The sequence below is a fragment of the Trachinotus anak genome, unplaced genomic scaffold (genome assembly GCF_046630095.1).
Source record: "Trachinotus anak isolate AG129_WGS33_773 ecotype Australia unplaced genomic scaffold, CSIRO_AGI_Tana_v1 ptg000025l, whole genome shotgun sequence".
NCBI classification, from domain to species: Eukaryota; Metazoa; Chordata; class Actinopteri; order Carangiformes; family Carangidae; genus Trachinotus; species Trachinotus anak.
The window spans coordinates 12,783,234-12,807,481 of record NW_027273876.1 but is presented as its reverse complement, the minus strand read 5'-3'; the positions used below and the strand labels follow the sequence as shown (position 1 = coordinate 12,807,481).

At 40.9% G+C, this 24,248-nt stretch overlaps 2 protein-coding genes across 2 annotated transcripts; both read left to right on the top strand.

The window, feature by feature from the left end:
- The first annotated feature begins 13,117 nt into the window (after nucleotides 1-13,117).
- stub1 (STIP1 homology and U-Box containing protein 1) lies at nucleotides 13,118-19,130 on the top strand. Its single transcript, XM_071462817.1, has 8 exons — nucleotides 13,118-13,249; nucleotides 14,063-14,292; nucleotides 14,484-14,682; nucleotides 15,059-15,224; nucleotides 15,379-15,454; nucleotides 15,596-15,652; nucleotides 16,637-16,753; nucleotides 17,165-19,130. Exons 2-8 carry the CDS (start codon nucleotides 14,179-14,181, stop codon nucleotides 17,288-17,290), a joined length of 855 nt encoding a protein of 284 aa, XP_071318918.1. The 5' UTR covers nucleotides 13,118-13,249; nucleotides 14,063-14,178; the 3' UTR covers nucleotides 17,291-19,130.
- Nucleotides 19,131-20,144: 1,014 nt separating this feature from the next.
- crp1 (C-reactive protein 1) lies at nucleotides 20,145-22,202 on the top strand. The gene is made up of 3 exons (XM_071462818.1): nucleotides 20,145-20,252; nucleotides 20,407-20,470; nucleotides 20,585-22,202. Exons 1-3 carry the CDS (start codon nucleotides 20,250-20,252, stop codon nucleotides 21,193-21,195), a joined length of 678 nt encoding a protein of 225 aa, XP_071318919.1. The 5' UTR covers nucleotides 20,145-20,249; the 3' UTR covers nucleotides 21,196-22,202.
- The last annotated feature ends 2,046 nt before the right edge of the window (nucleotides 22,203-24,248 follow it).

The following is a 24,248-nucleotide window of genomic DNA, read 5'->3' as shown; positions in this document are numbered from 1 at the left end:
GAGATGCCCTCGTTCCCAGACTTCTCAGCAGCTTCCCATGGCACCTTGGTGCTAATCCAGTTGATCTGACATCGCTGCTGTTTGTTTTCCTGCACAGTGTCATCTATCTGCTGGTAATGAGATCTAAGACCTTGACAGGACACTCTGATAATCAGCCTATGTTCAGGGTAGCAGAAAGTATGCCCTTCCCGCCACAGGATTGTGCTGTGTCTTAAGTTTGCCTTGTTAGTTTGAGCATAGTCATGGGAAACACTGTTAAAGTGTCTATGCAATGACAAAAACCTTGATATCCTGAATGCCAGAGTACTGAATAAAATCACATTCTTAGTTATCAAGCTGAAAATGGAAAAAATAAAAGTACATAGTTGGATTATTTCTTCTGAAAACCTGATACCTGTTGAGGTACGCAACATGTACTTCAGTAGGGGGATTTTTTTTTTATTCCTTTACATTTTTAATCAACATTATCTACAATCATAGTGTAGCTGCCAGGTCCAGAAAGCATCGTGGGATGTAAAATAAATGTGCAACCAGCCTTCCACGCCTTTGTATTGTTGTGTGTGTAGCTATAGGAACAGGGCTATCTTATCCACTCCCTTACTCCACTGTAGTTTTGTGTTGTGATGAGCCAGTGAGAGCAGTGAGTTTGACACTTTCCCACCTCTCCATGCAGGTGAAGGGGCTCCTGGTCGAATGGCGGTCAGAGGCTGTGAGAAGAACCAACGCTAACGGCTCGGAAAAACTCATGCTGCTATTTACCCTCCGAGCCCCCATGAGAGCCTCATGTGAAAACTGACACCTGCTCTCTCATTGCACTTTCTCAGGATCCTGATTGTGTATGTGTTTGTTTGTATGACTGTAAATTTCTCTTTGTGCCTCTCATCTTGGTTTGTGTAGTTTGTGTGTGAGTGTGTGTGTGTGTGTGTGTGTGTGTGTGTGTGTGTGTGTCAGTGTAAAGCCCAGTGGGAAACTGAATACAAGAGGGCCCTATACCAGATAAACAGAGTCAGAGCGGGTTGATAGCAAACGCAGCTGGAAACGCACAGAGACACCCTGAGAATGCTCTCTAATGCTTTTCTAAACATGTAATAGATCACTTAGCTGCACTGTCACAATACTCTCATACGGCCCTTGTGTGCTTTAATCTGCTCCTTTGGGATCTCACATAAATTTTTCATGAAGATATGTCCTATGTGTTGTTACACTGAGGCGAATAATCTCATGATTAGGTCAGATTGACACAAATCACAAGAGATTTGTTTGTGGCAGCTGGGATCAAGTCTCAGTTTACACATGTTCTGCAGTAATCTCACACATTTGCAACAACTCTCTCATTTTTCTGTCTCTCTCCTACAGCTCACAGACTCACTCACATGCTCACACAGTCTCGTGTTAGTTTATTATACTTGTTTTAGCTCATCCATCGCTGTCATCTGTGTTTGTCTCTTTAAAGCACTTTCTGACAAATTCCTTTTTTAAAAGTGCTTTGAAGATGTTCATTTAAATCTTCTTTATGGCACTACACTTCAGCAATCCACTTTTTTTGCATTCAGCAGCTCCAAATATAACCTAATTATAGTGTCTGGGGTCAGAGGTCACAGCTGGGGGCTGGGGACTGTTCATTAGCAAAATGGAGGGAAGAGGCTGCAGGTGTTTAAAATGGACCTCTCTATCTATTGTGCCAAACTTTGCAAAGTTCTTTATCATGCTCTAAGTTTTAGACATTGTGTCATTTAACGAAGAGAATATGAAAACCTTTTGTCTGCAGGGTTGGACTTTGCAGATTTGTTTTTGAACCACACTTGTCACTAACATCACTAACTTTGTGTCACTGACTCATGTTCCTTGTGATTTTGTCATACCAGACATCCTGTTAATAAAACTGTAAAATGGAAGGACTTCTACATAATTTCATCAGTGGGTCATAGGCTTCATCACCATTGTGTTATCTCATTTGGTGTTAGATGGCGATTTAAAAGACACTTATTTAAAGGAAAATCTTTTGCCACTTTAAGAAAGTACCACCACCATATTTCACAAGGAAATATTTTACTATGTAGTAAAACCATGTTTTCACTCAAAACCTATGATCACCATATAAAATGCATGAAGTAATAAAGAGAAAATTTACTGCAGCTAAATGAAAATTACACCTTTATGTATCAGTTGTAATAATCCATTACATAATAATATAACACCTAAAAGGGCCAATTTTCTGCATAATGAGTACATTGTTTTGATATTTCAAGTATACCTCTGTACTTTTACTTAAGTAAGATTTCCAGTGCAGGGGTTTTACTTATAATTGAGTGTTTTTTACACTCTAGTATCATTGATCTTTACCTAAGTAAAAGATCTGATTACTTCTACACCAATTTGTATGTTTGGATCCAAACACTGGTCTGATTTAACCCAGAAAATGTTTGTGCTGATTAAAACCGTAAAGAGCTCGAGATGCCACTATCCCACATTGCAGTCTCTCTGCCGGCTAACTTCTCCATATAGAACATGTTCAAACATTCAGTTTCCCTTTGAGCTTTTATTGTTTCATTCACTTTGCTTATGTAAGAATTCATGCCGACTGTTTACCTCCCAGCTCTTCTGAATTGTTTCCCTCTTGCAGTACAGAAGCCTGATAATTTTTGTATTCCTATCCTGACAAATCAGTTAGATCCAATCTCTTATCTCGGTGTAAGAAGATAATGATAGTGTCATTGAACTGAGGCTGAATTTACACAGGGATAGTGTCAATAGTGCAGCCAACCTTGATGTCCTTTGCATTGATTCTCACATTCCTCAATGTTCAAAAGCACACAAGGGAATAGTTTAGCTCAAGGGTAAACAGGCCAGTCTCTTTTTAAGTGGTTCTTCACACAACGTTGCCACTGCTAACTCAGAGGATTTTACTCTTCACAGTCGGTGTTTGATTGCGAACAGCAGACGGGGATGAAAAAGCCAAATGAAAACACATTGCAGCCACCGCAGAATGTGCAGGAAGTTTCCTGTGGCACACGAGCTTTAAGGGTAAATTTAGCCTACAAAGCATCTGCAGTCAGCACCACAGCTTTTGATTGTAGCCAGACTGGAGCAGGCATGTGTTGGGCTCCTTTATAAATGCTGCATTCCCTCATTAGAGTGTGGTAATGTGTGCAAGATTTGGTCTGTAAATGGTTTGGGCTTGTTTTTTGGAGGGAAACCTACTTTAGTAATTTCCATTTAGAAGACATGGGGCATCTCCAGCCCCTTTCACTCCACATTTATGACACTCATTAGCTGCAATTAGCTGCATCTCCCTATCCCACTATTTGTAATCCAGATGAGAGAACTGCTATCAGCAGCCCAGCGGTGCTATAGTGACGCCTCGGGCCTGGTGAGTTTGATAGACAGCGTTGTTGGAGCCCAGCTGGGGGTCAGACAGAGGTTCTCCGCTGTCTGTCTTAGTTGCTGCTCTCCCACCCCCACACTGCCTCTAATTGGCTGAATCAATTTGGAGGGAAACTTAACAAGAAGCAGGATCCCTCCAAAATTGACAATAGGTATAGTGTTTTACATATGTCCACAGGAAAGACAGATGTTGTCGCTCTCGACCACATCCACATTTGAATACCCTTATTTGGATACAATGGGAGAGAATACAAAGGGACTATATTTTGGCGGTCTTGGCATAATTTTGGCGGCCAAGACGAGTCCATGTTCTTGTCCTGTCCAAGTTGTTGTGGTAGACCTCTCATACTTTTGATGCCGTTGAGTGTATAGACTTGAATTCAAATAAAAGTTAAACTTTTGATATGATTTTAGAGCATAAGATGACATTTACTCATCTGTGCCAGTTGACAACATATGTTACACAGAAGACAGGATGGATTCCTGTGAAACGCGGAAACGATCCTGAAAATGTGGTATACTGCAACATTTCCATTGAGAGGATGGGGCCTTTTGTTTTAAACAAATAAAAGACAAATCACTATTCAAAAAAATATAGACATTTAAGGAATAGTTTGACATTTTGGAAATACGAATGTTTGCATTTAACATGAAAGACAAACCTTCGGCTAGCAGCTGGTTAGCTTAGCATAAAAGCAGAAATAGTTAGCACGTTAACATGTTATATCTTGTTTGTTTAATCCATAGAAAAACACACAAAGTATAAAAAAGTTGAGGTTTAACAAGTTTCATGTCAAGACTGGCTGATGGCTCCAGCTGAGTGATATCTATATACTATCAGCACAAAAGTGGATAAATGCATTTACGAAAATGCTGAACTTTAATGTTTCCTTTAATATGTGCTCACAGAATAAATATGTAACTCATTACTAACAAAAAACCCGATGAATCCCTGTAATTCCATGGTTACAAGTCTTTCCATCAGATTAAAAAACACTTTATATTGATACAATTTTATGTGATAATCTAACTTATTAAACCTCATTATAACTCTCTTGCTTGTCTTACTTTGAAAACTATCATGCACACATCACATTTTAGAAGACACACACGAGGAATTCACAGTTGGAAAATGCCACAAAGGAAAAAACAAAAAGAATGGATGGTCAGTTTTTTCTTTTGCTGCCTGACTGCACTCAATCTCCTCCTCCTCCTCCTCCTCCTCCTCCTCCTCCTTCCCTGCACTGCATCCTGCTCAGTGAATTGAGTTTGGCCAGTCTAGGCCGTCCTTGGCTGTGCAGAATATAATTAGCCTGCCTACACACATACACATTCACACACATACAGACTTTAAACTTTAAACCCCCCCTTACAATGACCCCACTCACACAATAGACACATGCCAATACTCTGACCCCCTTGGCTATCTCTCTGTGCACAAAAAACTCCCTGTCCATCCTTAAAGCCTCCTCCCTCCTGCTCACTCAGCAGAATAATGAGACTGATGAGATTACATTTTTACATATCAAATTTCACATCATATCATAGAAATAATAAAGAGCTTAACAGGTGCTGAATCTCAGCCGTTATGGTGGAGATTTGAAATCTGGCCAGTGGTTGGAATTACGCTGCCCATTGCCTCGATGTATTAAGTTTCAGCTGAGGAAGTTATTAATGTGTTACAGCTTCAAAGCTGGATGCTGTGAAGTTTGTAACCGAAGATGGAGCCGAGCTTAACCTTCATCAGCCATTGAAAGTAATGATTTAAAGTCCGTGCTTTTTACTTTTTAAGTACAACTTAAAAGTGCGGCATGAACCACAACTTGCATTAGCAAATGATGCAAAGTGGTGAAATGATACAGCTTGATCATAAACTTGAATAAAATGCAAACACCAAAGGATAAGAGGTAAGATGAGACAGTATGAGGGTAAAATTCACAGGATTAAAGCATCACATAGCAGTAATTCTACGAGAATAATGAGGAGCGATTTAATGATCATTCTTCCAGCCTTAGCAGTAATTCAAACATCTTTACATTTCAGTCCCTAGATGACAATTAAACTCTCTGAATAGAGACTCAGTGGGACCATAATTGCGCACCAAATCTGAATCCAAAGCGTCTTTTATCTCTCTCCATCTTTCATCAATCCCATTCAGGTTCTTTGGTGACCTGTAGCTCGTCCCTGAGCCCCTTTTGATCTAATTTTTTTAAATGCCATTGCACGCGAGCCCTCTGCTCTCTCAGCACCTGCGCTTCAGTGTCCTCCGGCTCATCAGTGGAACCTGTCTTTTGAAAACATATACATCTGTTGCAAATGAGGTAGCCCTTGTTGGGGGAAAACCCTTGAGGCGACCGCCAAAATTTGGTGGCTCCCTGGCTCCATCATTGAGTAAACCCCAACCCCCAGCGTCTCTGACACACACACACACACACACACATATACTCACACACCTCTCACTTCAGGGGTATCATATCGCCTATCCCTTGGGGTATAGTGGTGTGCAAGGCTGGACGTTCTCATGATAACAGGTGTATTTGAATGTACACAACAGGTGGCTGTTTGTTGGCTTTACCATTGTTTTCTATGAGTTTTATTTTAATGAAGCAACACTAAGTTGTGTAAGTATGTTTTTTTTATATTACAGATTGAAATAAATGAACATTTAGCTGTATTTATTTTTAATCATTTTGCTTTGAACAAGACTTTTGTTGCATCATTAAGGAAGTAGCCATTAACTCCTATTTTTATGCTTTGAGGATACTAGGAATTCTGAAAAGCAAAACAGAGGCGATAAATATTTATCTCACAGCTCCATGTGGTTGTTTGGTTTTTATTTTCTCCTCTGACCCAGGACTGATGAACAGAGGAAGCTGATAGAGGGGAAAGAAGAGGAGAGACAAAACAGAGTCTGTCCTCTGACTGAGTGACTCTTCAATAGAGGTTGTTTCTTTCTGCAGTGAACTGTGTCGTCCTGCAGAGATGTGCAGACGAGTGAGAAAGCAAAGTAAAAGCGGAACAAGAGAACTTGCTGAATAACTAGAGCGTGGAGTATAGTCCTGAGTTGCCTGACACATTCATGCATGCACACATATGCATGAGCGCGTATACTTTTACTCTCTGTGCCACGTACTTGTACACACACACACACACACACACACATGAAAACACACATTGATACATAGTCCCTGCTCAAGGATTTTGGGCCTATCTGCACATGTATGCAGGCTAATCAGGGCCTCTTCACAGACAGAAAGCAAAGGGTCACTCAGGGTGAGATGTTTGTGATGGAAATTTGGACGGCAGGCGTAGGAAAACAAAGCTAGAGACAAGACGCCCCAGAGACGACATACTTTACACATGAGATAACACACATTGGGGAGTTACAAAAAAACCCTTAAAATAGGATAACAAAGCCTTTCTCATTCATATTATTGATGGACAGCACCATCGCAGGCACTTTCACGAAATTATAGGAGAATAGTTGGATTCAGAAAATATTTGGCCCGTAGATTTAATTTTGAGAGCTGGTGTAGAAAAACAGAAACAGCTTCAGTGGAATCTGCACAAACAAATGAACAAGGTTAAGCATTATGCTCATTCTCATCCTGACGTGTTGCACAGCAGAATGCAGAACTATCTTATTAGACTTTTTCTAAAATTGTTTAAAAATATAAGCTTTTTTCCTCCAAGTTGCCTAAAATAATTACTGCTATTCTATATCCAGCTTTCTACATTAAGCAGGGACAGGAAACTATTCCACTGATTGCATATGATTCAGCGGTGAAGGTATCACGTCACCCTGGTCATTCCTGCACCACTGGAGCTCAGCACATATAGCTTTAACTGGGCAAGTAGTGCATAGACCAGGGGCATCCGACGGAACCGCCGCGCCTCACTGAGAAATCACACAAAGATGGGATTTAATGGCCCTTCGATTGAGCGGTTCTGAAAAGCCAACCTCTGACCCCCAGCCTTGACCCCTGGCAACCCCTCCCATCCTCCAGGGTCCAGTGCTTGTCATTGGTCATTTGTCAAACTCCTCACACTGATCTGATTACCGTCCAATTTGGGATCTGCCGACTACACACTTCTAGGATCAAGACAAGCTGCTTTCAGCAACTTTACATGACAACAAATAGCTGGATTGTTGTGGGAAGAGTAAAAGGACGAGTATTTGTTCTATTCAGGCCGGAGAGACCGACAAAGCTTTAGATAGATGACAACCTCTGTATCTACTAATGAACAACTGATTCAAATAAGATTTGTGTTAAAACTGTTCAAGAAAACACACTATCGTCATATTTCCTACTGAATCATAGGTCAACAAAGCAAAGAGGATGATGTTAAAGAGAGGAGGAGAATAAACAGATGAATCATCAAATGAATCATCCAAACTAAACATGTCTCATATTTAGCGCATCCAAATCGAATGATTAACAGTATCCAGACACAGGAATCTTCTGTGTTCATCATTTAAATATGTCAGTATATTTATATTAGTCCAAAACAGCACAGTTGCTACTTTGACAAACACACCTCTAATTACACAGTGTCATTTTATCTGAGAATGAAATTCCAAGAGTAAAAATACAGGATGTTCAGTATTTGGTGAAAATACTGAACATCCTTGCAGGAATGAACCATGTAAACTAGTTATTACTAAAAAGCCCACAGCACAATTTTTTGATTTTTCATTTGAGGTGTAAATAAACATTAAACAATGGCACAGATGACGTTGATCCCTAAGTAAAGTTAACATTTTGTTCTCTGTTTATAAGCTTTATAGGCAAAGAAAAAAACATCATTTCGTACAGCTAAAAAATGTCACAAATAACAACATGTGTTAATAGTGCAAAATGTGCAAACTGTGCTTTTTAGGTCTGTACCTGCAGTATTTATATCTATGGACTACGTCTGGATTATGTAAATAAATGTATGAAGTGTAATGTTTCTATCATTCATATTCTGACTGCTCTGAAAATCCTCTGCAATGGACTCAGTCAGTCAGATATAACAAACGCCTTATTCTGTCCATGCACACACACACACCACCCCCAAAACAAACCTCAGTCTGGCCATCTCACACACACACACACACACACACACACACACACACACACACACACACACACACACAATTAGCCCATAGCTCATTATGTCTGCTTTAGCTCCTTTGGATTGTGCTGGGTGGGTGTGTCTGGTTAGGGGCAGGGTGGGGTTTGGTGACCCTGGAGAGCATGACCTGAGGGGACATTTGGGGAATTACGGGGGGAGTAGCAGTGAGGACAGGGGGATGGGGCATTGACATCCAGGGAGGGAAAGTAACTTCTTAGTTCCCCTGCTGGTTCAGTTCTCTCCTGTGAAGATCCCTATTGATTTTCTAAGTGAAAAACACACTGATTAGTCATCACTAGTAAATTGCATGAGCTTTACTAGAACAATTGCTTTTGAATTGATAATGTGATGAGATACAACTTAAACAAAGCTCATTACAATTATAAAAAAAACTCAATCTTGTCTTTTGCAGCCTGCAATTAATAACAATCAGTAAACAAATATTGTTGCCATCTGGAACTAGCTGTCAGTTATATTAATGGTTAACCTTCTTTTATATGTGGAGGTTCAGTGGTGAGGGAGGGAAGGATGCGTTTCCCTCCGCATCCCTGAATTAGTCAGGCACAGGAGTTTTGATTTCCCTCCAAAAAGTCTATTGTAAAACTTCTCCCCCTCCACTTAGAAAAGCTACTCAGCAGCCACCTCCACCCCCAGCCGTCACACATCAATCCGCGGTGCTGTGTGTGTGTTTTGGGAAGTGGGGGTGTCTCAGGCAGAGTGCTGTTAACCCCCCAGGGTGTAAAGATTTTTGGACTAACACTGCAAGTTCCAAAAACAAACTCTTTGATTTTGCTTTACTCAAGCCTTCTTAGATCTCAAACTGATAGATGTTGAGAAAGACAGTGAAGATATCATAACATTTTCATCCAGTCTGAGAAATAAAATCTAATGTATCATTATCTAATGTATAAAGGGGCTTAAAGCACATCTGTGATTTTAGTTGTTGCTGATCATAATATCTCCTCAAATCCTGTGATCCCTTGTACAGGATTTCGTTTACTTGTATTTTTAAATGTGAGCACTGGACAATCAACTCTCCTTAACAATCCACATTTTGTTGGCTCCCTGTTTGTGTGTGTGTTCCTGCAATGGATGCATCCTTTAAGAGGTAAGATGAGTCATTCCACCCCCTCTCTTTTGTCAGGAAGAAGCTTAATCAGGGCTGCAGAGGTGTCTGGATGACCTCTGACCTCTTGAGTATCTCTGGCCTTTCTCTTACTTGCCTTTAGGTTATAGCATCAGGATATCCCTCATTTAACTTTTAACCTAGAAGTCCCCTCCAGCATCCAGTGGTTCAGAGTTAAGGCATGTGCAACTAAAAGAACATTTACACAGTCAGTTGTTCAGTACAAATGATTACCAAACAACTGCAACTGCAACAGACTGGAGAAAAATAAACAGTTCTGCTGAATAGTCAGATGTAACCTGAAAGTGTTGAGGCTGCAGCAGATGCAGCCTTCATTCACAACTAGTGCAGGTCACACATAATATTTATTGTGAAATAATTTCTAGTGCAGGGTACAGACACTGTTGTTGTCAGTGAACATTGTAGAATGGGTAATCAGTTAGAAAAGGGAAAGAAATGCCTGACTTGTGTAATTTATATCAATAATTTATATAATGCAGAATATTTTCTGTACCTATAATCCCTCTGAAGTAATGGAGATTAGATTCAACAGTCTTTTGGGCACATGCAAAATGAATTATTTTTCATTTGTCACATGAATGAAGGCTACATATTAACAAAAGTAGGCTAAAACTCCTCCTAACACTTAAATGTAACTGACTTCCTTCTGAGGTGGACATTTCTGAACTGTTACTCTACCACTTTTCAGAAACAGAGTTGGACGTGTTCAGTGCAGACAAGTGTTGACATACAGGACAAAGAGAAAAAGAGTTTAGATCCACTGTGTGTGAACAGTTCTGCTGACTATTCAGATACAGCAAACTGGCAAGACAATAAAAGGCGAGACAATAAATCTCACTGGTGGTTAGAAGATGTTGGGGAATTAACACTACAGCTTAATGGACTGAAATTCTTCATGGTGGATATTTGCTTGTTGCATTCAGGTGTTTCATCATTAAAAACCGGTAACAGTGTCTCTGCTCAGGTCAGGCAGAGATTTCTTTTAGCAGCATTCACTATAACAGGGGCAAAAGAAGAGGCAGTCACGACACATTGTTTTCTATGGTAAATTTGTGTATGTGGATTCTCCCTGTTTGAGCACAGACAGCAGCTTAGAATATCTGATGGACACTTCAGTTTGTGTCTGTGTTCTGGCACAAGAGTAGATTATAGCTGTGAGGAAGTGAATGTAAAGCGGGAAAATTGCGATTGGCAGCTGTGCACGTGTGTACACTTCTCTTCGGATTCTTAGCGTGATTGGTTGATTAGAGAGCGTGTAGGTCGGCGTAAATGTCTTTGTGTGTGAATTGGGTATAAAAGAGTTTGTAAGATGAAGTATTTGCAAACATTATTTGACTAATCTATAAGGACACTAATGATTTATACCTCCTTTCCCCTCCATCACCATCTTCTGTCAGTTAAAACAGGGGAATCTGTTTTTTTTTCTTTTACTTTTTTTGTACAAGTTGCATTCTGAGCCACTTGAACAAATTGCAATAAGTCTATGAGCCTTTCCCCTCCTCAAAATGAGCAAACCCACCAAACAAAGGGCCACCATTGTGGATAAATACTGCTTTTGTTTTACCCATTTGAACCTGAGGTTTCCCTTAACGCTGGGGAGAGTGTGTTCACCCTTTTTCTCTTTTCAGGGACTTTGGCGCTGAATAGTGGAGACCACTGCCAAATGGGAAAACGACTACACAGGCAGACAGAAAGACCAGAATCAATCAGGAAGTGGCAGCTTTTCAGCTGTGCCAGAGGAGCCGGGCAACTTCCTGGTCTTGTTGCCAAGGTGACTGGAAGCTCAGCCAGCTGGTGCAGTGGGCAGCAGTTGGGTTTGATGGGGGGCTGGCGGAGGATGACGGTTGGGATATTGGACACGAGGAGTGGGTGGAGAGCTGGTGAGAGAGGGAGAAGCAGTTTAAATGTAAGCAACAAGTTCTTCAAGCAGCATTCAAATGAACCATCACAATGTGGAGTGTATGTTTCTATTCTGTTTCGAACCCTTGGCAAACAATTACGTAATCCCCACAATTACTCCCCACTTCTGGTTTCCTCACACAATATATATACTTTTTTTTTTTTAGAGAATTTTATATTCTTTACAATTGCTTTTTATGGCACGAGATGCTGTCTCATTTTCATTTCTGTTTTTCTTCTCAAAGATGAGTAATTACTGGATAATACTTCAGAAATAATCACATAAAATCAGTAGAGTGATGAAAAGAAGATTCTGGCACATTCTTAGCACACCTAAGCCTTACTCATACTCATAATGAAAAATAATGTAGATTACAGATACCACTTCCACTGAGACGTCAATCATGGGCCAGTCAAACTTATATGATGTCTCCATATATGATAATGTAAATTTTCTTGTGTAAAATATGGAATTAAAATCATAAATGAATTAGAAGACCTATTAATTTATTCTACTGCTTAATTTCTTAAAGGCAAAAAGGTAAAAAATGATTATAATACTGCAAAACTTGCAGCAACAGTGTGTTTGTCTTCATTAGTCTGTGTCTATGGTCTAAAACCCCACTTTTTCAGGGATGAGACTGGGGACTGGTTGGGTAGGTGGGTGTTCTTGGGGGATCAGGGGACCAGACTGGTGGAGGTAAACACAGCTGGGGACACACAGCGCTGGTGGGTCTCCAGCTCAGCGGCCCCCTTTCACACATTTATCTGTGTGTTTGCTCAGGGGATGTGCCCTAATCTTCACACACTGATCTCTGAGTGAAGCCTATACAGGGCGCCAACAGGCTGGGATGAAAGTGACCCTGTCCACTGTCACAGCCCTGCTAATTCCTCCATGGCTAAACTTGAATTTTATTATTAAAGGCCTTGGGGGTCATCTATGGATTTGTCTGTGTGGGGCCGAATCTCTCGGTGGGTGGGATGGCCCTGATAATATATACTAAATTCTTGATCATAATCAGATGTTCCTCTGAACAAGCCTCCTACTGATGAACAGATAATTGTAATGGATTGATGTTATCAGTGACATAGAAAATATTTACAATACTTTAGCACATACTTTCAGTATCCTTTCTTATCAGGAGTAAAAATTTCAGTTGATCACAGGGAGAAAAATCCTCAATTTTCATGGTTTTATTTTATAGTTGCTCTAGTGATTCAAAGAATTTCTCAAAAAATCTATATATCTATCTAGTCAGTTTTTTTTTTCTTTTTTCAGTGAACGTTTGCACTAGTGGCAGTGTTGGGGTATTGAAGTATTAAAAAAATGATTATAGAGCTCCATCTGCTGGTACTCAACTTGTCTCAGTATTGGTCACAATGAAATATCACAAATCTGAACAGTTTTAAACAAAGATTTTTACACAGTTTCAAGGACACTGGCATCCACTGTATGTTCACTAAATATACTTTCTAGGACAGTCCGTTTGTCTAGGTAGTAGGTGGCTTTTGCCTTTGACTGATTGAGAAACGAGAAAAAAAAACCGTCCTTTCGGCTTCCGTCAACGTCGCGTAAGCGCTTGACGTCAGCATAACAACAACCTGTCATGACAACTCGTATAGGGGTAAAATAATCGGTTAAAGATTTAATACCAAGTATATAAAATCAGTTTCACCTGCATGTGAGATCCCATCTATAAGGTAAGGACTGGGAACCGCGGATGTCAGAAACAAACCCTATCTCGAATGGGAATAGCTAAAATAGAAGGTAATATATGCTGTGAATCACGCAGGCTAACCTAGTATTAGCCACTTTGTGTTTCTAAAGGTTGCCCAGCGGCGTAGAGGTAAATGTTGTGATAAATCCTAAAGAGACATCCCAAGTAAATAATAGCTATAGCCCAAGCTTTCCAATCATCTCCTTGTTGAATTTGTAATTTTATAGCTGCAGTGTGAACAGACCTGTCCTCTTATTAGCGAACCGCCCGGCGAGGCGTTAATCGACAACATAGCCTACTATGCTAGCACAGCTAACTGGCTAACATCTGAGCACCGATCTCTTATTTGCTGTTATCTAAAGTTAGCAACGTTGTCACTGTGTCTCTCTGCTGCAGCAGATGTTACTGACCCAAACGTTAATAATATTTAGACGTTGCTTGTATATCACTTTTAGCTACCATTGTGTACCAGTGATGTAGCGTTACAGGTAAAAGCCCTGCACAAAGGGAAGGGACCGTAAGTGTGTAATGTTTCCTGATGGCTGGCTAGCTAGCTAGCTGTGCTGCTCGTTTAGCTACCGCTGATGTCCGTCACACGAATAGTTAAATCGCCGGCAGTGTAGCCACCTCGCTGTGTTTTGCAGCTGTGAGCACACTCGGCGAATTAAGCAGATGCCCTTTCGGGTCGCAGCGAGGACTGCACCTGATTGACCCAAAACTCGCATTGCAGGTGCATTGCAGCGAATACATGTCTGTGAATGTTGACTTAACTTTGCATGCACTGTCTCTGGTCTAGTGTGTGAGATCCAGGAGAGACAGGGCATTCTTGAACCTGTCAGTTAGCCAGCCGAAGAGACGGGGAACAGGATAGGGAAGCAGGGCGAGGCGGGCCCCGCGGAGCCGGCGGAGAAAATGGCCGGCAGCCCGGAGAAGAGCTCCACCGCGCAGGAGCTGAAGGAGCAGGGGAACCGACTGTTCCTCTGCCGCAAGTACCAGGAGGCTGCTACATGCTACAGCAAAGCCATTGTGAGGAACTGTCATTGTAATAGAAATAGTACTAGTAGTGGAATGACACCTTCTTCACCAAAGCACATTAAAGTATTGTAATGTATTTATTAGAAAAATGGAATAGTTAATTTTTTCTCTGAATGTGCTTGTAAATGCACAGTGCCATAATGTTACTGTGAACGTATTGTCTGGTTTGTCCTGTCTCCCAGAACCGAAATCCATCTGTGGCGGTGTACTACACCAACAGGGCTCTCTGCCATGTGAAGCTGCAGCAGCATGACAAGGCTCTGGCAGATTGTAAGCATGCACTGGAGCTGGACAGCCAGTCAGTCAAGGCCCACTTCTTCTTGGGTCAGTGTCACCTGGAGCTGGAGAACTACGATGAGGCCATCGGCAACCTACAAAAAGGTCAGAACAACCTCCTAAAAGTGTATAAAAGCATCTTGCGTATCATGCACTATTCATTTATGTTAAAGTCTATTAGTTTTCTTCCGTGTGACATCTATCATTCTCCCATTTCTGCTGTCAGAGTTTAAGTGCCGATCCTAGGATCAGCTGTAACTTTTTTAGAAGAGTGTTGACAAATTGACGATGCAGTTGCTCTTAAATCAAATCTGCAGGGATATATTATAGTATGCTTTGTCAGGGTTTCTGTCATTGTAATTACAATATTCTACAGTGAAAGGTATATCTATATTTTATATAGCTACATTGCTGAAATGTTGGCTATAGAACAAGAGATGTCAGACTACAGTTACTGTATTGATGTTATTGATGTTTACAGCTTATAACCTGGCAAAAGAACAGAGGCTGAATTTTGGAGATGACATCCCCAGCGCCTTGCGCATTGCCAAGAAGAAACGCTGGAACAGCATTGAGGAGAAACGCATCAACCAGGAAAACGAGTTGCATGCTTATTTGACCAAACTCATACTGGCTGAGAAGGAAAGGTGAGGTTGGGAAGCAAAAAAATCTCCAGCATAGTTATTAGTTTAATGATGATCTCTAAATGATTATTGTGAATCACTGAAATGAGTCTGTAGTGTGGGTTTCATTATTATTTTTTTTCTGGATGGAGATGTAATTTTCAATGATTTTGTGCAGAGAACTAGAAGAATACAAAGAAAAACAGGACGACAATCAGAATGGAGGCGATACTGCCAAGATTGCATCTAAACACGTACGTTTTTGCTTATTTTTTGGTCTTATTTGGCTGTGATGCATTTAATGTACAAATACAGTAATTACAGATTGAATGTGAAGATGAATATGTCTGAATATTTTGCATTACATGTAACATTTGGAAATGTGTCCTATCTAGGACAAGTATCTGATGGACATGGACGAGCTCTTCTCGCAAGTGGATGAGAAAAGAAAAGTAAGCATGAAAATTCGATTCATTCACTCAGACATTTGCCAAACCCACTTCTTCCTGTTTTAAGAGGACTAGAGATTATCCCATCATGCACTAGGCAAAAAGCAGGTAACATCCAGAGTAGGTCACCAGTCCCTTTGAAGGCTACCATACAGACAGGCACACATTGATGACATTCGCCCACACGAATGCATCCTTCATTACGGTACACACCTACTCCACACCATCTTTTCTGATGGTTGACATAGCAACAACAGAAATAGATACACACACACACACACACACACACACACACACACACACACACACTTTTAGATTTGTGTACAGATATGTAGGTAATTCTCAAAATTATTTTCTTGGTGTGAGGACATTCTCTTTTCCTGTTATTGTGCTGTGCCATTCTACCTTCATGCTACTGACTACACCTGTTAAAATGCACCTATACTATAGACAGACAGGTGTGTATTATTTCCAGCCCAAGCTGTTTCTATGGTGACTGTCCCTGTTTGTTTGCCAAGGCTTGTAGTGATTAATTATCCTATGCTATAGATATTTGTTGACTCAACTGAGGTAGTTGTCATGTAATTGTAAGTTGAAATGACACTGCCCTGACAGCCTGCAGGGTGTTTCTCCTCTGTATGTGCTGGATGGTGTAAGAGGTTCAGCTTAGAGCTGGCAAATCCTTATGAAAAAAAACTGACATCAATTAATATAGCACCTTGATTTGATCAATTTAATCATATTTTTAGTATCAGCATTGGTGCTTTCGGCAGCATTTAATCTAAACCTCGGAGTGGCTGATGTTGTTTCAGGAGAGAAAAAAGTATTAATGTGAACGTGATTTTTGTCATTAAACTGTAACAAACCCTGTAAGAGCAGATAAAGAAAGCTACATCACAACATCATTGTGGCAATTATGTTATTATATCCATATATGTCTTAGTGTTACATCAGCATGACTCATGGTGTGTTTTGTTGTTCGTTCAGAAGCGAGAGATCCCAGATTACCTGTGTGGGAAGATCAGTTTTGAGCTGATGAGGGAGCCCTGCATCACACCCAGTGGAATCACCTATGATCGCAAGGACATTGAAGAGCATCTACAGGTAAATTGTCATTCGGTCAGCATTTAATAACTGCTTAAGACCGCTGACTTTGTAATCTAGAGGCCTATAGTTCTATAGTATAGAGAGAGAGAGAGAGAGAGAGAGAGAGAGAGAGAGAGAGAGAGAGAGAGAGAGAGAGAGAGAGAGAGAGAGAGAGAGAGAGAGAGAGAGAGAGAGAGAGAGAGAGAGAGAGAGAGAGAGAGAGAGAGAGAGAGAGAGAGAGAGAGAGAGAGAGAGAGAGAGAGAGAGAGAGAGAGAGAGAGAGAGAGAGAGAGAGAGAGAGAGAGAGAGAGAGAGAGAGAGAGAGATTTGAATATTCCCAAATTCATAAAATGCTTCCAATTTGCATATATTATGTATAAGATACAGCCACAGATGCTAACACTAGCATTCAACCTACTCTTTCTATAGCGAGTGGGTCATTTTGACCCTGTCACCAGGAGTCCCCTGACCCAGGATCAGCTGATCCCAAACCTGGCCATGAAGGAAGTCATCGATGCCTTTATCCAGGAGAACGGCTGGGTGGAGGACTACTGAGGGGATGCCCACCTCCCATTTCTCCATCATACCCGATACTCAACACAAAGGCTGGACAACACAAGACTTTAGAGAACAGATCACCCCTTGCCTGGATATGTACTTAACACAAGCGGGAAAAGCCACACTATGGACGACCAAATGGGAGCCATGTATCTCGGCCTGCCTCTCCTCCCCACATTTTGTCTTTGCTGTAAAACTTCCAGCTCCAACTTTCTGAGGCTCAGTGTTCATGGCCTGCTGCTCCCTTTAAAACCCCTTTTCATTCTGCTTTTTCTGTACTTCCTCTGTCAACTCATCTTCTCTATGCTGATTCTAGTCTTTCAAGCCTGACTCCTTTCTTTTCTCAAAATAAGGGGCCATGTTCTCAGGTCTCTTCTTGCCCTCCCTTCTCTCTCTCTCTCTCTCTCTCTCTCTCTCTCTCTCTCTCTCTCTCTCTCTCTCTCTCTCTCTCTCTCTCTCTCTCTCTCTCCGAGTGCCACAATCCTTGGAAAGCATCAGCATTGCACTCCAGTGTTTCACAGATACCACCGAATATTTTTAAAAAAGAATCAACGTTTTGGTGGCATAATTCATGAAGACATTGGCCTTTGATTTGGCGTTTACTCCAGTGTTTCAAAGTCTTTTTTTTTTTCTTTAAAGAATGGTGCGTTTGCTGACTTCTTAATGTACATTTGCTGAAGTGGTAACTAAAATGCCAAAACCCTGTTCTCAACAAGGGTCAGTAGTTTGTATGCAAGTTTTACATGATGATTGAAATATAGTCAACGGTAAGTGTGTCACTGAGCATTTTAACCTGACATGAATGTGGCGCTCCTAACACGCCCACCCATGTCACCATTCTGTAAGACTGAGTAGATCGTGTTATTATTATTATTATTTTATATCAATCACACCCCATTAGGACAATTGAACTAATTTGAATGTATGCATAATATACTCTTTAGGTTTGTCCTACGGTAATTCAAAACTTTTTTTTTTTTTTATCAGGACAATGTAATATTTTCATGAAAATCAACCTTGTACTGGATACAGAAAATGAATGGAAATGATTGCTGCATACAAAAAAAGTTTTCACATTGCTGGATATTAATAGAAAATCTTGAAAATGAATTTTGATCGATGACATCAGCTGTTCAGGCTGATGCAAAAATCTGCTTTGAAGAATGATCTGTGTCGTCTGTGTCATGTGCTCGGACATTGTGTTTGGCTCGTGCTGTTTGTCTGCAAATGACAGTCAACGCTCACAACAAGCATGAAGTGAATTTTCCTTTCCGTTGCAAAAAAAAAAAAAATGAGGATGGTCATTTTCCTCACCTGCTGTTGATTTTATGCACCACCTCCTCGCAGTGTCACAGTTATGACGAAAATGGTTGCAACAGCTTATGTAAACAGGTCATCAGTGTGAAACTAACTTTAAGTTTTGGAATTCCCTGTTAGAAGGATTTGAGGTTCACTAGCATCACTGTACCAACCTCTGTTAGAAATGCTGGAAGAGTTACAACCATCTTATCTCATCCATACCTCAGTCCGAGTTTGGTGCATGCTGGTTCGCCGGCATTCTCTGTAAAACACATTCTCAGCTCCATGCTCTTAGTTTACAAGTATTTCTGATGAATGTGTGTCTATGGTGAATTAGGCCTGTCGGTGGTTCATGTCGGGGTGCAGGCAGTGTAAATAATTTGCTGGTGTATCTCAGATTTTATTTCTTGACAAAATAGGGTTCTTTTTTTTTTCTTGAGAAATCCTAGAGCTTGAGAAACTGTATTAAATGTAGATATGTTGATAACATAATGCTTGGTTCAGTTTTCATTTGTCCCAATTAAACCATGAACTTTGAGTTTGTTGTGTTGTTTCTGACATTAGATTACCATTAAAGAGATACCAAGTATTATGGCAATTCTGCTGCTTATTGGAAATCTATTAACAGGAATCGGCATATAAATATTTAAACTGCAACACTTAACAAAATAAAAGCTTTGCAGTACAATTCATGACATTGGCCCAGCCATAAATATTAATGTTGTTTTATGTTTTGAGTCTGAGACATCTGACTTGACTCTTACTTTTTTGAGTCCATAGTGTGATACTAACAAAAAGCCCCATGAACTGTTTTGAGTCAGTGGTGATATGGGTCTTCTTGTGTCCAATGCTCCTCAGTGGTCATTCATTTTTCTTGCATGATGGATTTTTACATATTCCTTCCATATAACATAATTTTTCCCCAGAGTCTGCTTTTTAGGCAGTAACCATCCAGCCTCCTAATGCGTCTTTAAGGTGCCACATGTTTATTTTGAAATCTCATAATTTAGATTTTCAGACCTGCATTAAAACAAACCTCTGGAGCCAAGCCCGACAGATAAATCAGCTGATACGCTGGTTGCTATTAGCTTATCACAGATATTTTAGTGTAGGTGAATATAATAAGAAACAAGAAAGTTCCATCTTTACATCCAGTAATTTGCCCTTCAGGAAATAATTTATTTTTCAGGTGTAAAATGTCCCACTCACTCCACATCTTGCCCACAGTTCTTATTCATGCTTCTATGTGAAAGTTTCATCTGAATAACAAATTTTGAAATATATATCTGCACTATGAGTATCAGCTTCAAAAATATCCAGTCCTAATGTGTAGCTGCACAGCATGAATCTCAGCGACAGATATCTCGACAGAAATCTCTGCACGTGGATCAGATCAGATGTTTTAATGCCCAAACTGGACTGTCATGTGATATGGAAACACACACACACACACAAACATAGGTGAAATAGTGTGTGTCTGCATCAGTCACATGCACAGGACAGCATCACTCAGCCCTCACACACCAGGCCTATTGTCAGAGCATCCGTTGAAGAGCTGACGTCATGGCCTGTGCCAGGAGGGAAGAGGACTGGGCACGGGCTCATTAGCAACTGGGACTGAGTTAGCATCATCGACGAACAACAAAACACCATCAAAATGGTAAGAAAAGATGTTTCCTCTTGTAAATTTTTTAACTTAATTTGATCTTTGATATGACTGAAGTGTTCAATAATCAAAGTGCTCAATAATCAATACCACCTTGGGGTTGTTGTATGATAATGGCTGATCATGGATGTTCTGTGTGTGTTTGCAGACGTTTGCTGTGGTTCTGCTAAGTGTGTTTGGATTGTCTTTGAGCCTCTCCCAAGGCACACAAGGTAGGGGTTCAAAAACAAAAACTGTGCACATTATATTTTCAAGTATTATTTTTCACACACTGATCAAGATTTGGTGTCGTCTTCACTTTTTGGTCCCTGTCTGTGTTGCTACAGTTGGTCTGGGTGACAAAGTCCTGGTCTTCCCGTATGAGACGGACTTCAGCTTCGTGGCCCTGATCCCTCAGAAGGAGATGGAGCTGAGAGCCTTCACGCTCTGCATGCGTGTGGCCACTGAGCTGCCAGAAGAACGACAGATCATCCTGTTCGCCTACCGCACAGCTGACTATGATGAACTCAATGTGTGGCGTGAGAAGGATGGACGCATCTCCTTTTACCTGAGTGGTGATGGTGTCTTCTTTCACCTCCCGCCCCTCACCACCTTCCGCACCAGCCTCTGCCTGACCTGGGAGTCCCGCACTGGCCTCGCTGCTTTTTGGGTGGAAGGGAAGCGCAGCACCTACCAGGTCTACAAACCGGGGCACACCATCCGCCCGAAAGGCACCATCCTCCTGGGGCAGGACCCAGACAAGCACCTGGGGGGTCTAGAAGCAGCACAGAGCTTTGTAGGGGAGGTGACGGATCTGAATATGTGGGACTTTGTGCTGTCGAGGAGTATGATCCAGGCATGGCACTATGGGCACAAGGTCCCCAAGGGAAACATCTTTGACTGGGCCACTATTGAGTATGAGCTGAACGGGAACGTGATGGTGGTGGATGATGACTGACTCGGTGAGGAGCTGCTTGCAGAGAGGAATGAAGCCGTAGAGATCTGCGTTGGACTGATACTGATATGTGTGATTGTCTTTGTTAGATTCAGTGTTGTTTTACGTTAGGACCCTCCAGCTGTTATTCCTGAAAGATCAAGCTGCAAAATACAGTTGCAACAAATGCACAGAAGTCAGCTGTCAATCCTTTTACTTGTTAATTCCTCTAATTTTTTAAAAAATATTTTAAAGTCATACCAGTCTTTGTATCTCAAAGCTTCATCCTGTGATTGTTGGGAGAGCAGACGGGTAAAGATCAAGCACAAAGTGTTGATGTGCCAGATGTATCCATAGGGTGGCAGTCTGTACTAGTTCACATCAAACAAAAAAAAAAAAAAACTTGTATCAACCTGAGCTTCATCATACATGCATCCACTCATGTGATGTGGCACATTCACGCTTATTAACTGAGGCCAAGAATAACTGAGTAAAATGTTAAGAAACAATGTTCGATTGCTACAATTCAAATAAATGTGATCTGTGTTTTCTTTGCAGAGGGTTGCAGATAATGTCAAATAAAACATTTGAAAATATCATCTTACATTACCATTCATGCTATAGTGTGTTTAACTACTAGTAACCAGTTAAAAAAAATTTGTGGTTTAAATTTAGCAAATTTTGGTTCAAACTGGTAGTAATTTATTTTGGTATTGAAAATTTGTCATTTGGTTTTGCAGGCTGTTTGCCCAGTGATATTGATGATGAAAATATGAATGAGATATTAAAACAGCAAACTGGGGGGGATGCATTATTTCGAGAGTAGACATAATGATTTAACTGCACTGAGAGACAAATAGCAATTATCATGTTTAAAATCCATTGCCATAATGTTTGCCGTCGGTTAATGTACCCACTCATGAATTTTCCATGTTTCAGCTGATGTAAGAACGCTTTTGGGTCTGAAATCTAATCTCACCATGTGCATAACTAATAATGTTTGTAATTAAAGAGAATATTTTGTCTTTGAACTCTGGCGGCTTCCTTTTCATGATCATTTTTTTTGGACACATTTTAAAGAAATAATAACTTGTGTAGCTAATTCCAAAAGGGGAATAATTAGACTTATTTTATTGTTTATTGTGTCTTAATTGTAGTATTTTTTATGAATCTCACTCATTTGGCTGGAAGGGGGAACTTCCTCTTCCATCAATCAAGTTTTTACTAAGAAAGCAGAAATTAGTTTTGACTAATCCAGCTCTTTCTTTGATGCACATTGTAATTTTCATACATTTTATAATGCCTGTGCTCCAAATGTTTTCAGAAGAGAGAGAGAAAGAGAAGCTATCACTTAAAGCTTCTGCACTGCGTCCTCATGGGTCTTTGTCTCCATATTTTCTCATTTCTCCACTGGTCTTAAGATAATCATGACAAAGAAACATCATCAGATGGATATGTTACATGTTTCTTGCAGAAGTCAAGTCATATGGAGTTGACTCTCTGACAAAGGCCCCTCAGAATAAGCCCAAGGTCAGATCTTCTCCATCCAAGTGTAACACAGTAACCCCAAGTTCCTGTGTGCCGTCTCTGTTCGTCTCCATGGCTCTGTGCACTCATCCTCCCTGGCTGCACCACCATTGTGACCTCCTTGCAGAGACGAGGGAGGAAGTTTCCAGCGAACAGCCCATGCAGGCTCCCTTGAGGGTGGGAAAGTGCTGCGTTCCGAGTGTGTGTGTTTATTCCGACCAAATCACCCGTTGGCTCTCTCGCAGCAGCTAAATAAGGAGAAGGCAGGGCCAATGAGTTCTGACTGCGGGTCAGCAGCCAAATGTTCCACCTTCTTGGATGTTGCAATGCATCAATCGCAGTGCCCACTCACTGTGTGGTAACACCTTTGTGGACCATCTGCCCAAGCCTGGCTTCTCAGCCCTCTGGTACACACGCACACACACACACACACACACACACACACACAAGGTCTGTTATTTCCTTCTTTTTGCATCTCTGCCCAAAAGGGGTACTAATTCTTTATACATACATGAAAAAAATTCTACGCATCAAGGTTTAATTAAGTTGAATCCTTTAAGTGTTTTAGTGTTTCAGTAATTTCACTTTCAAAAGAATGAAAATACCTATTTTGTATAACACCTCACAAAAAAGACTAACATCCTCTAGAAGGTAAATAGTGGATAAAATTATATTTTTGTCTTATAAAAACTTTTTAATTTCATGACAATAGCCTTTTTTACAGACAGGTTGTATTCTGGGGCCACACAAAAGAAGGACTGAACGTCCTCAACAGAAGGACACGATCAGTGACCTCCTCACAGAGTCTATAATTATTCCCTCTGTGTCCCTGTATTGCATGTTTTATCCAACTGAGCAAACACTTGCAGGGCTCTTCGTCCTGCTTGTGGACAGGGCCGCCAGTGAGGGCCTGTGAGATCTGCATATTGGCCCATGGTGGTTTAAGCTGTCTGAGGTAAGGCGGTGCCACTGACTGTATGTCCATGCGTGTGGAGCTGGTGAGAATGTTTTCCACTCGAGAGGAGATAGACGGCAAGAGGGAGCCCCGCGTGAGCTGGCGAGGGGAGACAGAAGGAGGGCCGTTCTGGATTCCTTCGAGCAACTCCAAATAGATTTCCAGGCAAAACATATTTGCATACGCAAGACAGTGCTACGAGCTATCTGACTGCGCTGTGGCATGTGTGCATTGAACAGATGGATAATTTTTTTAGAGCTTTCTTGCAGAAATTTCAGCCCATTAAATTGAGATCTTGGGCATTTTTCAGCCTGCTTTTGTTCGTGAAGCCCACGCAGGATAATCAGGATGAAGCTGTTCTTGTTTCTTAAATTTAGAACATGATAGATAATCAGAGATTCATCAAAAACAATATAGGAAATCTACATATTTTAAACACCGACTCCTGGGAGTCAATGAATGAACAAAGCCAGGACATGTACAGACACAGTGGTGGGAAATGAAGACTGTGTCCCTTTTTTTCAAATTGAGTCAAAAAAGCATTTGTTCTGTTACTTCACTGAACTTCAAATAATACACATTTAAAAGTGACCTG